Source organism: Ovis canadensis, chromosome 1 (assembly GCF_042477335.2).
Source record: "Ovis canadensis isolate MfBH-ARS-UI-01 breed Bighorn chromosome 1, ARS-UI_OviCan_v2, whole genome shotgun sequence".
Classification (NCBI taxonomy): domain Eukaryota; kingdom Metazoa; phylum Chordata; class Mammalia; order Artiodactyla; family Bovidae; genus Ovis; species Ovis canadensis.
The window spans coordinates 245,505,436-245,520,113 of record NC_091245.1 but is presented as its reverse complement, the minus strand read 5'-3'; the positions used below and the strand labels follow the sequence as shown (position 1 = coordinate 245,520,113).

The following is a 14,678-nucleotide window of genomic DNA, read 5'->3' as shown; positions in this document are numbered from 1 at the left end:
GCCCTTTCTCAAATTTTATATTATACCAAGTATAATTCTACAATAAAAAATTACTTCATTTTTGCTGCCAAATAGAATTATAAGGTCATGTCACAGAAAATATAATGGGATCATCATACTGCTTGAAATGCCAGAAACAGAGAGCCCAAACTAAAAATGTTGCTCGGAAGACTTAAAATTTCTTAGTACATACAGAACTTTCTAAATGACTAAGGACTAAGAGCTAGTTTTCTTATGAGAAGTCTTTTAATCACTTTGTAAAACTATCAGCATTACCCTGGAAATCTGGAAAAAAAACTGGTGAATACAATGAAATCACTGACTATCAGGCCTCACTCAAAATGGCCAAATTTGGGGGACCAACCGCCCTCTTAAAGACATTTAAGTTTGATTCAAGTATTACATTACTAAGGAGAAATAGCACACTATTTAGTTATAGAAGTGGCTGTAGAAATCCATTTATCTGTCTAGGGACAGTTACAGGGACCCACACATATTGCATGAATATTTTGCCCTGCCAGAAAAAAATCCACTTCACTATTCCCAAGAATAATGCTAAGTCACTGGACTATTTATAGACCTTGACATTCAATCACAATTTATTGAAAGATAAATATATGCTGCACATATGCTGAAGCCTGGCAAAACAAAAAGTGAACAGGATAGATACGATTTCTATAATTCCTAGGCAACAGACCCAGTAAGAGACAAAAATTTAAAACAGGTCAATGCTGTCCCTGTACAGTGTATGGTATTATGTTCTGTGATAGACAAAGTTCCAGATATTATAAAGGCATGCAGGAAACTTGAGGAGTAAAGACTAAGCTGACACCTAAAAGATGAATGGCTCAGCAGGTAAAGAATCCACCTGCAATGCAGGAGACACAGGAGACATGGGTTTGACCCCTGGGTCAGGATGATCCCCTGGAAGAAGGCAAGGCAACCCACTCCAGTATTCTTGCCTGGAGAGTCCCAGGGACAGAGAAGCCTGGCAGGCTTCTTTCCAAAGGATCACAAAAGAGTTAGACACAGCTGAGTGATTAAGCACACACAAAAGATGAATAGCACTTAATAGCTGGGTACAGCAGATAGGAATTAGGGTCAGAGGATTCCACAGTGAGTGATGTGCATGTACAGAAGACTTGCAGACAGAGGAAACATGAAACGTTTGCAAAGTTTAAATTAACTCAGTGTGGCAGGAGTTGAGGGAGAGGGTGAGAAGGAGAAACAGTGTATAGATATTATAGTATCAGGAGTGGGGGAGAAGATGAGATGGTAGACTGGGGACCCTTAAACTAGAAGCAAACTTCAAAGGAAAAAAAAAAAAAAGAACTTTTACAGAACAAGTTGAGAATGTGGAACTTCATAGTTAAGACTACAGAGGGCAGCACACAGGTTGAGTAATGTGACTGGGTTTTTGCTTCTGCAGAATACTCTAGGTCCAAGCTGCCGGCAGATGACTGTTACTGGGAGGTTGCAGGTGGCCTGCACTAAAAAGTTGCTCTTGACTCTAAGAAAATTAGTCAAACCACCATGCACAGAGTTAGAAGGTATAGCTCTTGGATTGGATGGTTGGTTTAGTTGCCCAGTCGTGTCCAACTCTTGCGACCCCATGGACTTGTAGCCTGCCAGGCTCCTCTGTCCATGGGATTTCCCAGGCAAGAATACTGGAGTGGGTTGCCATTTACTTCTCCAGGGGGACTGGAAGAGAGAGGCAACTACAGCCAAAACAAAGACCAGGTTGTGGCTAATCAATTGGGTGGTAGAGGGAAAGAACTGAAGGTCTTGAGCTCCAGGCCTTGACACACAGATAAATCTAACAATTGGGCATTCAAACCCAGAGCTCAGGAAAGATAGAAGCTACAGCAAGGATTTGAAAATAATTACCACTGAGAGATTTTCTGACTTGGGAATGAAGCAGATTACCTAAGAATACAGAGAAAAGAATGGCTCCGACAGATACCTACAGAATACTTAACTAAACAATACAGGAAGAGGACCTGAATTTCACTACACAAAGTGTTAAATTTTAAAAATTTATATTAAGGGACTTTCCCTGGTGGTCCAGGGGTTAAGAATCTGCCTGCCAGTGCAGGGGACACAGGTTCAATCCCTGGTCCAGAAAGATCTCACATGCCACTGAGCAACTAAACCTGTGTGCCACAAATACTGAGCCTGGGCTCTAGAGCCTGAGAGCCACAACTACTGAGCCTCTGCACTGCAATTACTGAAGCCCACGTGCCTAGAGTCTGTGCTCTGCAGCAAGAAAAGCCAGTGCAATGAGACGCTCTAGCACCACAACTAGAGAGTAGCCCTCACTCATCACAACTAGAGAAAGTGCATGCACAGCAATGAAAACCCAGCACAGCCAATCACTTTCACTTTTCACTTTCATGCACTGGAGAAGGAAATGGCAACCCACTCCAGTGTTCTTGCCTGGAGAATCCCAGGGACGGGGAGCCTGGTGGGCTTCCGTCCATGGGGTCCCACAGAGTCAGACACGACTGAAGTGACTTAGTAGTATATATAAGAAAGATAAACAGAGAAACTAAAGAAGAAGGAGGATTGGCCAGAAAGTTATTAGACAAACCAGCAGAGCATGATGGAAGCAAAAGGAAGTATTTCAAATTGAACCAAATGGGATGAACATCATCAAATGTTATCTTTGGATGAAAGATAAATGAGAGCATCTTTGTGTCTACTCCTCAACAAGGATATCACAACATAACACTTTGGCAGGAGCCATTCCTGGGTGGTGGGAAGAGCAATAGTCTCTAAAGAGCGTGGCTGTGAGGGGAAGGAAAATGTCCTACACTGCTGGAAAGCAATGTAGACTGAGAAGGATGTTACAGTTTGTGTTGGCTGGGTTCATAGGATGAGAAAGACTTCACTTCTTTAAAATGTTGATGAGAAGGAGAGACTAGAGCTGGGAAAACTGTTATCAGACAGAAAAAGGAGGCCACAGCCAAGGTTCTGTAGGAGGGCTGGAATGTGATGAAAAGCAAGGTGGAAAATAAGTAGAGAAGGGTAATCTATTTTCTCCACTTTTATGGTGGAAAAGCTGCCAGTGTGGGCTTTTCCTTGACTGTCTTCCCAAGCATATAGCTTTTATTGGAATTCAGGCTTCTCACTGCTATGAAATAGCAGACCTCATCTCCCATCTCTCTTTCCACAATGCAAATTCATCTAATAATCTCTTTTCTATGTACTTATGGGTAATCCAGGCATCATCTTGGTATGCCAGAACATTGTTTTAAGCATGATATCACTAACCATATATGTGTATGTTTGTGTGTATATATATATGTATATGTATATATGTGTATTACATATAAGTATAGACAAAACAATTAATATTTCCATTTTAATTGGATACCAGAAATACTAACTCATTACAGATTTTTCAGTCAGTAACACTTTCAGCAAAATCAATTATATATATTTGAAAAGCATATAAAATTTCATTAGAAAAATTATGTCTTTCAAGTATAATCCATCATAAATTCAAGCGGAAGCTTTTGGGATACACAGTTACACCCCAATGTTAACAGACCTGTTAACTTTGACAATAGTGACTCAAGTGAAACAAATGAACCCTTATAAACTTCAACATTTATTCAGAAAGGATACTCTGTTTTGAGGGAATGTGGTTCACTCTCAAGTAAGCTGTTACACAAAACACTAAAGTGAAATGTGTTACAAATAGAACAGAAAGCTATCAATCTCCTGAGGAAAAAACCATCAGTTTGATTAATCTGAATGAAATCAGATAACACAGTGTGTAAAGGAACGAAACTAGTTAATTGTTGGCACCAAAATACGTTGTGGCAACCTCTGCTGTACAGCAAAGTGACTCAGTTAAACAAGAATAGACATTATTTTTTTTTTAATATTCTTTCCATTATGATTTATCACAGGGTATTGAATTTTCCTGTCTATAGAGTAGAACCTTGTTATTCATCAAGCCTCTTAAAGATATTAAAGGAGGAAGAGGGGGAGGAAAAGGTGGGAGAGAAGGAAATGGGGAGGGGAAGAAGGAAGGGAAGGAGGGAGAGGGGAAGAAGGGGAAAAAGGGGAAGGAGGGGAAGAAGTCATTCTATCAATATATACTTCTCAGTAATCCATCCTCAAGAAATAAAGAAACAGAGAAAGCTCTCCACTGTGACTCACCTTGGTAGGTCCATTTCCATTAATCATCACTGGTAATGTTTCATAAAATACATTTTTGGCTCTGGCTTTGCCATTTTCAAATTTCAAAACAACTTCATCTGCATTTTAAAAAAGACAGATTTTAGTCATTTAAAATGTGTGTGTATGTGTTCATATACACATATTCATGTACATATCTATCTACATATTTTAGTTTGTTGTAAAATTTCTCATGCATGCTATTCCATGTGCCACACTTTTAGAAACTTTGCCTGCTTCAAGTCAGCAGATATCCGAAATGAAGGACAACACTGACACAGATGCAGATTCTAAGCACCTGACCTTCTGCAACCTGGTGCTGGCAAACTGACCTGCTAACACACTGAGAGGTCTTGGTTGAAAGGAAGCATCTTCACAATACTGTCCCTGTCTTTTGAAAGTGATGTAATCCCAAATGGATTAAATTATTGTCTCAATTTATTCATCTGTAAAATGGGATTCTTGCCTGATTTTCTAGGCTATTATGAAGGTAACAATATATGTCTAGCAAGTAGAAAACTGCCAGGCATAAGCTAGGTTTCTACAATTGGCATCACTGAAAGTACTTCAAGTTCTTGAAAATCAGGCCTAATGCTAATTCCAGGAATAAACAAGTCAGCACAAGGAGCTGAAACAAGGAGCAGAAACATTTTTTTTTGTTTTCAAGCTCCTTTCCTCATATTTCCAGAGCACTCTGAACTAAATGCCTTCTACTCTAAGAATCTTTTAATTTATGAACTGCCTTAAAGAAGTATCTTGAATTGCAATATATTTTTAATTTGTGAGGTATTAATGTGAGGTATCAATGTATTTTTTAATGTATCAATTAATTACATTTAATGTATTCATGTATTTTTATCAAAATACACCTCTACAAGGAAAACATATACAGGCATGCACACACACATACACCACACTCCACAGTACATGTCTCATTACCAGTTACCTTTAACCTATATTGAAATAATTTAATACTGCTGAGTAATTCACAATATTAAAAGCTGATACTGAAAACTGTAATAACAAAATGTAATTAATTTAAAACTATATCTAGAGTCCCCAGTGGTAAATCACTAAAGTTTAAGTTACCTAAAAGCAGAAGTTTATCTTTCTGTACTATTCGTAGGAAATGATTTTAACTGGATGTATTTATATCAAGCTCAGCTTAACTCTAATATTTTGCTTAATAGTTGCAATACCTACATGTCAACCTTAGTCATAGCTCCAGCATGAATATAAAAAAGGATAAACAGTTGACAACACTGGTGTTCATTTGTACACATGAGCAACCCACTATTTAGGAAGCATACCTACAGCTCCATTTAAGGTCTGGAAAATTTTACATTTGTGATCCAATGTGATGTTAATAGCTTCCTAAAAATAAGAATGGAAAAAAAAATTAAAATGACAAAAGAAACAGCAAACAACACTATCATGTTGATATAGTTTGCTCTTTGGGGGAATATGAAGATCCAAAACACAAATTATTCCAATACCTTCTTCAGAAAGACCCATGTTATGTGTTATATTAAGCTATTGAGGTTGGGTATTATTATTATGCAGTTTCATCTGCCTGACTGCTAAAACAGGTTTATAAGAGAAACAAAAGGCAAAGGAGAAAGGGAAAGATATACCCAACTGAATGCAGAGTTCCAGAGAATAGTAAGGAGAGATAAGAAAACCTTAAGTAAACAATGCAAAGAAATAAAAAAACAATAGAATAGGAAAGACTAAAGATATCTTCAAGAAAACGAGATACTAAGGCAACAGTTTATGCAAACATGGGCACAATAAAGGATAGAAATGGTGAGGATCTAACCGAAGCAGAAGATATTAAGAAGTAGCAAGAATACACAGAAGAACTACACAAAAAAGGTCTTAATGATGCAGATAAAAATGATAGTGTGGTCACTCACTTAGAGCCAGACATCCTGGAAAGTGAAGTCAAGTAAGCCTTACTATGAACAAAGCTAGTGGAGGTGGTAGAATCCTAGTTTAGCCATATAAAATCCTAAAGGATGATTCTGTTAATGTGCTGCACTCAATATGTCTGCAAGTCTGGAAAACTCAGCAGTGACAACAGGACTAGAAAAGGTTAGTTTCGTTATGTGAACCGAGAACTTCCAGATGTACAAGCTGGATTTAGAAAAGACAGACGAACCAGAAATCAAATTGCCAACATCTGTTGGATCAAAGAAAAAGCAAAGAGATTCCAGAAAAACATTTACTTCTGCTTCATTGACTACACTAAAGTCTTTGTTTGGATCACAACAAACTGTAGAATATTCTTAAAGAGATGGAATATAAGACCACCTTACCTGTCTCCCAAGAAACCTGTATGCAGGTTAAAAAGCAACAGTTAGAACCAGACATGGAACAACAGACTGGTTCCAAACTGGATAATATATATCAAGGCTGTATATTATCACCCTATTTATTTAACTTATATGCAGAGCACATCATGTAAAATGCCTGGTTGGATGAATCAAAAGCTGGAATCAAGACTGCTGGGAGAAATATCAACAACCTCAGCTATGCAGATGATACCAATCTAATGGCAGAAAGTGAAGAGGAACTAAAGAGCTTCTTGATGAAGGTAAAAGAAGAAAGAGAAAAGGCTAGCTTAAATCTTAACATTTAAAAAACTAAGATCTTGGCATCCAGTCCCATCAATTCATGGCAAATAGACGGGGAAAAATTGGAAACAGTGGCAGGTTTTATTTTCTTTGGCTCCAAAATCACTACAGATGGTGACTGCAGCAATGAAATTAAGACACTTGTTCCCTGGAAGACAATCTAATCATAAACATTAATCTACTTTACAACCTTACTCTCAATGGACCAATTTTTCAGCTACATTGCTCTGAAATAATATTCCTAGAATTGTCTTTGCATGCTATTACAGATGGAATGTTTGTGTTCCCTGAAAATTCATATGTTCAAGCCCCAAACTTCACTCTCTATCTCTTATCTCTCTCTCCACCGTGTGGAATACAGCAAGAAGGTGGCTGACATCTACAAGGCAGGAAGAGAGTTCTCCCCAGAATCTAACTATTCTGGCACCCTGATATCAGACTTCTAGCCTCCAGATCTCTGAGAAAACAATTTCTATTATTTAAGCCACCCAGTCTATGATATTTTGTTATGGCAAACCAAGCAGACTAAGACATATGCTAACCACATTAAATTTTATGCCTAGAGAAAACATAAATAGTATTTACACAACTAAAAATACTACAGACCCAGCAGTGAGATTTCAGAGGAAACATCCTAAAGCAAAAACAATTAAATAACACTCAGAGCACTTTCACTGTGGAATTACACTCAGAAAGACAGGCATCAAGCTGCAAGGGCTAGTACTCATGCCAAGAGTAGGCTTCTCCTCTCGAATGAGAGATCAAATCTTCAGGCTGTTTGTGTCAGTCACATAAGAGAGAGTTAAAAAAAAAAAATTAAGAATAAAGTTTCTTAAGAAGTATCTAATTAAAATATTTAGATAGTATTTATCAAAAATACAAAAGCAGACACAGTGCAAACTCACTCTAAAATATACTTAAAAAAAAAACCAAACACTTGTTTCCTAATGACAGTACCCTGAAACACACAACTGAATAAATTTTAGAACTGTATTGATTATACAAAATAAACTTATAGAACATTAACTTATATTAGGTAATTATACTGAAAATAGTATCTAACAAATTAAAGAACTTTGTTTTTACTTTTCTCCAAAGTTCCATTTAAATCAATCTCAGGAATATTGTCCTTAGAGTTTAAGGCAAGGTGCTCTTGTTCCCAACATTCTTCTCCTTAATAAGAGAATTCAGATTTTAGTAGAACACATGTGCTTGAAATAAAGAACAAAACTCCTCTGCATTTTGTGATATGGTGTGTGTGTGGTTTAATCGCTAAGTCATGTTCGACACTGGCGACCCCATGGACTGTGGCCCACTAGGCTCCTCTGTCCATGGGATTTCCCAGGCAAGAATATTGGAGTGGGTTGCCATTTCCTTCTCCAGGGATCTTCAGAACTCAGGGAACGAACCTCAGTTTCCTGCATTGCAGGCAGATTCTTTACGGACTGAGCCACCAGGGAACCCTTTCCATATTATGTGTAGCCAAATACATATGTTCTGATCAAAGAAAAGTATAAGAAAGCATTTTGTGAGACTTCCAGATAGGCTCCTTAGAGCTGACACAACTGAGATGGCCCCATATTTATTACTCTGCCTGCAAATTTGCCCAAATATGGATGCAATGACTGGAGTGCCAGTAGCCACTTGAACCCAGACATTACATTGAAAGTGAGAGCTATTACCTACCCTCTTCAGTGGATCAATGTAAATTTTAGTGTAAAATAACTGATCGTCATCATTATCCTGGAGATTCCACTGTTGAACTATACGGTTGATATAAGGAGCATAACCAATAAATCCTGCAATAGAAAAGAGAATGAATAGAGGATCTAGAACTCAAAGACCAAAACTCATGTCTGTGTTAATTTCATAGACCAGTTGCATAGATTTGTAAAGCTATTAGTCCTAATCCATAGTTTAGAATTTCACAGCTCACCATGAGAGAAGTATGAGTTATTGAGTGTCCTTTGTTTCATATATAAATTCAAAGAGAAAAAGTTTTTATTATCAAGTGCAAATAAAAGACTCTCTTTGAATAAACACATTTCCCAAATTAATTTTTAAATTCATTTATTTTTAATTAAAGGATAACTGCTTTACAATATTGTATTGGTTTCTGCCATACATCAACATGAGTCAGCCATAGGTATACATATGTCCCCTTCCTCTTGAAATTCCCTCCCACCTCCCACTCCATCCAACCCCTCTAGGTTGTCACAGAGCCATGGTTTGAGTCCCCTGAGTCATACAGCAAATTTTCACCAGCTATCTATTTTACATATGGTAGTGTATATGTTTTCATGCTACTACAACCCATCCATTCAACCCATCTCCCCAAATTAACTGATACAAGAGAGGCAACTAATGTTTTTGAACACATGTCAGGGGAAAAAAAGAGTTACTAGGAAAAAAATCAGAATCAGAAGAATTTCCTTTCTTCTGAAATGCTGTTCTTAGATCCAATGTAAAAGATTCACTGTTTCTGGGAAAAAAAAAAATACTACAGTGGTTTTAATGTCAGTGCCAGAGATGCTAACACAATCAAAAGAATGTTGGATTTGTCACTGACTGCAAACATCCCAAAGAAATTTTAATATCTAGGACATTTTGGGAATTTTTCCTTCACTGAGCTAGTCATTACTGTGTCTGCTAAACCATTTTCTGGCTAGGTTTTGTCATGGTCTGGAAAAAGGAAGTCTAAAATTGGATTTTTTACCTTGGCCTTAGAGCACAAACATTCAATATGCCAACAACAGTTGTCTATAAAAGACAAAGACAACAGGATCATTTTTCCCTGTGTTTGAGTCTTCCTCTGAATTTCAGAAATGCAGCCAAACTGCTATGTTTCATTGATATGCAATACTTTTAACAAGGAGCAATTTTACTCCTGAAAATTGAAAAGAAACCTAACTTATTATCCTCAAAATTATAATGTCCTCATAGTAATAAAAGAATTAAAAGAAATAGGCAGGAAAATTATTGTTAACTAGAGCAAACAAGACAAAATGAAAACCTGACTAAATCAGTTACTGGTGGCTCATTTTTTCCTCATTTTTGCCAAATCAGAAAAATCTTAAAACACTGAAAAATATATATTTTTTAACTCTTAAAACTAATCTTCTGTGATTGAAAAAAAAAACATGTTTAAGCAGCAACATATGACATTTTCCAATGGTTTATATTACTGTTTTTCAAAAATTATGTTTCCTTATCCTTTTTATAAATTACAAATATCCTTTAAAATGAGAAGAAATTACATTTATTTTCAAAGCATGTTATATGTAGTTTATGGTGTACAGTTTGCTATTAAACTGCCATACTATTTCAGAAGACTAAAGTTTCTAATATTCCACCATTTTCCTCATAAGGAAACATGTTTACTCTCCATGATTTTTTAACTAATTGAGGTACACACAAACAAAACTCATGTCTCTTAAATAACTCTCTATATCATTCATAAATTTACATAAACTTTTATTGAACATACTTAGATTTTCTAGCATTTCTTTAATTACTCTGACTACAGAAAGAATAAGGATGATGTTCTGATACCCTGTCTGATCACTTTTGGGCTTCCCTGGTGGCTCAGATCATAAAGAATTTGCCTTCAGTGCAGGATACCTGGGTTTGATCCCTGAGTCAGGAAGATCCCCTGGAGCCGATAACTGAAACCCACTCCAGTATTCTTGCCTAGAGAAACCCATGGACAGAGGGGCCAGCGGGCTGCCATCTATGAGGTCGTACAGAGTCTGGCACGACTGAAGTGACTCAGCAGCGGCAACCGCAGAATATGACTGAGAGACTAACACTTTCATTTCTCATGATCACTTTCTCACTTATAAATACATTCTCCTTAATTAAACTTGTTCACAAAGGCACTCGCTAGTTTTACTGCTTCCAAAGTACTATGCCTCTGTTTGAAATTTAGATTTTTGAGTAAATATTTCACTATCTAGATTTTACATATGTTATGTTTCACTAAGCATGTCCTGTTCAGAAAAACTAATAAATACAAAGTAAAACTCATCCCAGAATTCCATAGCTAAGCAGCTTTTAATCTATCTAGGACTTAGGGTAAAGATAAGCCATGTATCACTGAGGGTCTGACAGTTGGGAGCAGATAGAGCTCTCATTCTCATTTAAAATTGCCTAGACAGAGAAGTCAAGAGCAGGCAGCCATCTTTACTGTAAATCTAAGAGGATAATGTGACCAATATGAGAAACCCTAGGTTCAGATTTGAACGTTGAAGTAAAACCCAAAGACGGTAGCTAAATTAGGAGAAAAAGAAAATGGTCAGGAGATCCCCAAAACCATGAACGAAAAATGTATTGAAGAGAAAAAAAGGAAGCTGAAACTTGGCAGTACACACTAAGACTTAAGGTTTCAGAAGAGCAAATTTATATGGGCTGATGGAATTCCAAAGAATCACCATGGAAATGGGTTTCTAAAAGAAAATGCAGGTGAGTAGAGCTGTAACTAAGTTACTTGTCAAAAGTTTCATATACAAAAGTAATTGAGTAAAGTCTAAAACCCAGATCTGCTATCTCAAACAGCACTTATTTGAACTGGCCTGAATACAATCAGTTATTTTATGTAATTCACAATAAAATCTGTCTTTCCAGTGTGGCTTACTTACAATTTCCACTCAACATTGTTTCTCTGACAAGTTACCTGTCCTATATCCACGTTTTCTGGCCATATTTTTACTTAATCTCAGTCTAAAGAAATAAAATAATATCTAAAGTCAAACTTCCTTTTATTTTTTGATGGAATGGGGAAACTTGATCATTTATTTCTTAATTCATAGTGGTATAGCTAAGGCAGTACTTTAAGTTCACCTAAGCACTCAATGTTGAATCTTTATGACTAGGGATTTCAAGACAAATCATTTACTCCGATATATTTAAAATAAAAGTGAAAGAAAGCCAAAGTGTTAGTCACTCAGTCGTGTCCGACTCTTTGCAACCCCATGGACTGTAGCCCACTAGGCTCCTCTGTCCATGGAATTCTCCAGGCAAGAATCCTGGAATGGGTTGCCATGCCCTTCTCCCAGGGGATCTTCCTGACCCAGGGATCAAACCCGGATCTCCTGCATTGGCATGCAGATTCTCTACCATCTGAGCCACCAGGCCATTTGTTTAAAATATAGATAAAGTTAATGCCTATTTGTTAAAGCTACTCAAGTGTAGCTTGCAGTTTTTCCTTAAGTAAGGGAATTTACTAAGCCCATTAACCTAGAGCCAGCAAATTCTTAATGAAATTATAGTCAGACGACCAGAATCCCTGTAGTTTTTCCTTTAATAACTGAATGCCTACTGGAGAAGTCACTTAAATTAGGGAAACATGGTTTTCTCACTTATAATGTAGAAACAATAACATTTACATATAAATAATATTTACACTAGTAATAACACATTACTAGTGTTTTTAGGAGCATTATATGATATAGGAGCATTATATGATATAACAGATGAGAAAATGTTTGGTCAACTATAAAACACACTGTGAATTTAAACAGATATAATTTTTCCATAGTAATAAGAAGATAATGGTTATTTAAAACATGTCTATAGTCACATATTTTTTAAAAAGGTGGTTTCATCAACATTTTAATCCATGACTCGCATTATACTTTTCCTCCAGTATCTTACTCACCTCCTGAATTCAGGTAGCGTTTCCCAATGTGCACAATGGGATACTTGTCTGCTAGTCTTTTATCTGGCCACAGAATTCCATCAGCTGCAAACACTACTTTGTGGTTTGACTTTTGAAACTTTTTTAGAACTTCTTCTGGACCACCAGCAAATATAACATCAAAGCTGTTTGATGAGAGGGGAAAAAAAGAAGTTTTATAATACAGTTGTTGAAATTTAGAGATATAAACCAAGAGATTATTTTTCTCTAATAAAAATCAGAATTTAGAATCCAACATCAGATTAATTTCAGCTATTTGCAGAGTAAACCAAACAACTCTCCCTCAACTTAAATTATATGGATTGTATTAAGTTATTACTGTTTATGTTACACTGGTAATGAAGTCCAAATAAAAGACAGCTTTTTTAGTATTAGTCTTAATTTTTTAAATAATCATTTACTCTCCAAAATCAAAATTCCAAAAGTGTTGAGAAGTTAAAAATCAGTAACTTGTTGTATAATACAGTAGAAGCGCTACTACTGACAGAGGCTGCCATTGTAACTGCCTAATGTTTCTTTCTAATTTGTACTCATCTATAATAATTTCTGCAGATTTCCTTACCTTTGACAAAATGTTTCCACCTACTAAATGTTATCAATATAAATGTAAATTTGAACCACTATTTAGCCTGAAATCCTAAACTAAATGCATACAGACATGTGTATCTTTTTAAAGTTCAATATATTTAAAAATGTAAAAAATTAAATTTATAGTTTCATTGATTTTCTGAAGATTGTATTGCCCACAGTTCATCCAGAGAATCACAATGACTTATAATATGAAACGTGACACACACTATCTGTTTCCTCTCTGCAATAAGTTCTCTGTTCTTGCTACAACCACAAATTCTTCTTCATCTTTTTTTAACAAAACCAACGATTTCCAAAGATGATAATTTCATGACTTGCCATCCCAGGTGGCTAACAAAAACAGTACACAAATGCTCTCTAATTCAGCACCAGGTCTTCCTAATAGGCAATAGTCCAAATGCACTTCTGTGATACCTGGAGTGGTGCAGAGGCAGGAAGGGGGTACCAGCAAGGAAGGACTGGGGACGTTGTTGGTTTTATTTTTGGCCACACCATGCTACATGTAGGATCTTAGTTCCCCCACCAGGAACCAAACCCATGCCCACTGCAGTGGAAGTACAGAGTCTTAACCACTGGACCACCAAGGAAGCCCCTGCTATGATATCTGAATTGGGAAGCAAGGAGGCTGTTACACACACTTTGCCAAACTTGCTCTTGAGTTTGTTAATATGCTAACATAGTAGTATGTATCAGGCAACATTCAATAACTTTCTGTACATGAATTTGGGCTTCCCCTGTGGCTCAGCTGATAAAGAATCTGTCTGCCAATGCAGGCGATGCAGGAGACATGGGTTCAATCTCTGGGTCAGGAAGATTCCCTGGAGAAGGAAATGGCAATCCACTCCAGTGAAATTTGAGTAGAACCGGTATGTTCATGCAACCTCCAAGTCCTGGGCTTTAAAAAGGAACCTGCCTACCCTCTGATTCCTCTTTCCCTTTCATGGTGAACCAGACTTTACAAGCAAAAATTCCTTGACATACTCGCCCCCACCAGATAGTCCACTTCTGAATCTTTAAAAAAAAAAAAAAAAAGATTAAAATGTTGCTAATGTGAAACTCCAGTACTTTGGCCACCTCATGTGCAGAGTTAACTCATTGGAAAAGACTCTGATGCTGGGAGGGATTGGGGGCAGGAGGAGAAGGGGACGACAGAGGATGACATGGCTGGATGGCATCACCTGACTCGATGGATGTGAATCTGAGTGAACTCCGGGAGTTGGTGATAGACAGGGAGGCCTGGTGTGCTGCGATTCATGGGGTCACAAATAGTCGGACACAACTGAGCGACTGAATTGAACTGAACTGAATGTGAAACTAAACTTACTAATTATGCCTAGGCAATTTTTAAAAATTAGTAAAAGTAAAGTTGAATTCAGAGAACTATACCATTTTTTTTCATTCTAAAATTTTTTCATTGCTTTTTGTTACCAAAAAAACTTCAAAATTAAAACATATCTATCTAGCTACATATGTGTGTGTGTGTGTGTGTGTGTGTGTGTGTGTGTGTATGCATGCTGCCAAGTCGCTTCAGTCGTGTCCGACTCTGTGAGACCCCATAGACGGCAGCC

General features: G+C 37.0%; 1 protein-coding gene across 2 annotated transcripts in view; it reads right to left on the bottom strand.

Moving 5' to 3' along the window:
- PLOD2 (procollagen-lysine,2-oxoglutarate 5-dioxygenase 2) overlaps window positions 1-14,678 on the bottom strand; it is a 120,174-nt gene that overhangs the window by 36,413 nt on the left and 69,083 nt on the right. For both annotated transcript variants that reach the window (XM_069563068.1, XM_069563078.1), the window contains exons 4-7: window positions 12,481-12,644; window positions 8,511-8,623; window positions 5,499-5,562; window positions 4,171-4,268 (exon numbers count right to left, since the gene is read on the bottom strand). In XM_069563068.1, coding sequence (XP_069419169.1) covers window positions 4,171-4,268; window positions 5,499-5,562; window positions 8,511-8,623; window positions 12,481-12,644 — 439 coding nt within the window. The remainder of the gene's footprint in view (window positions 1-4,170; window positions 4,269-5,498; window positions 5,563-8,510; window positions 8,624-12,480; window positions 12,645-14,678) is intronic.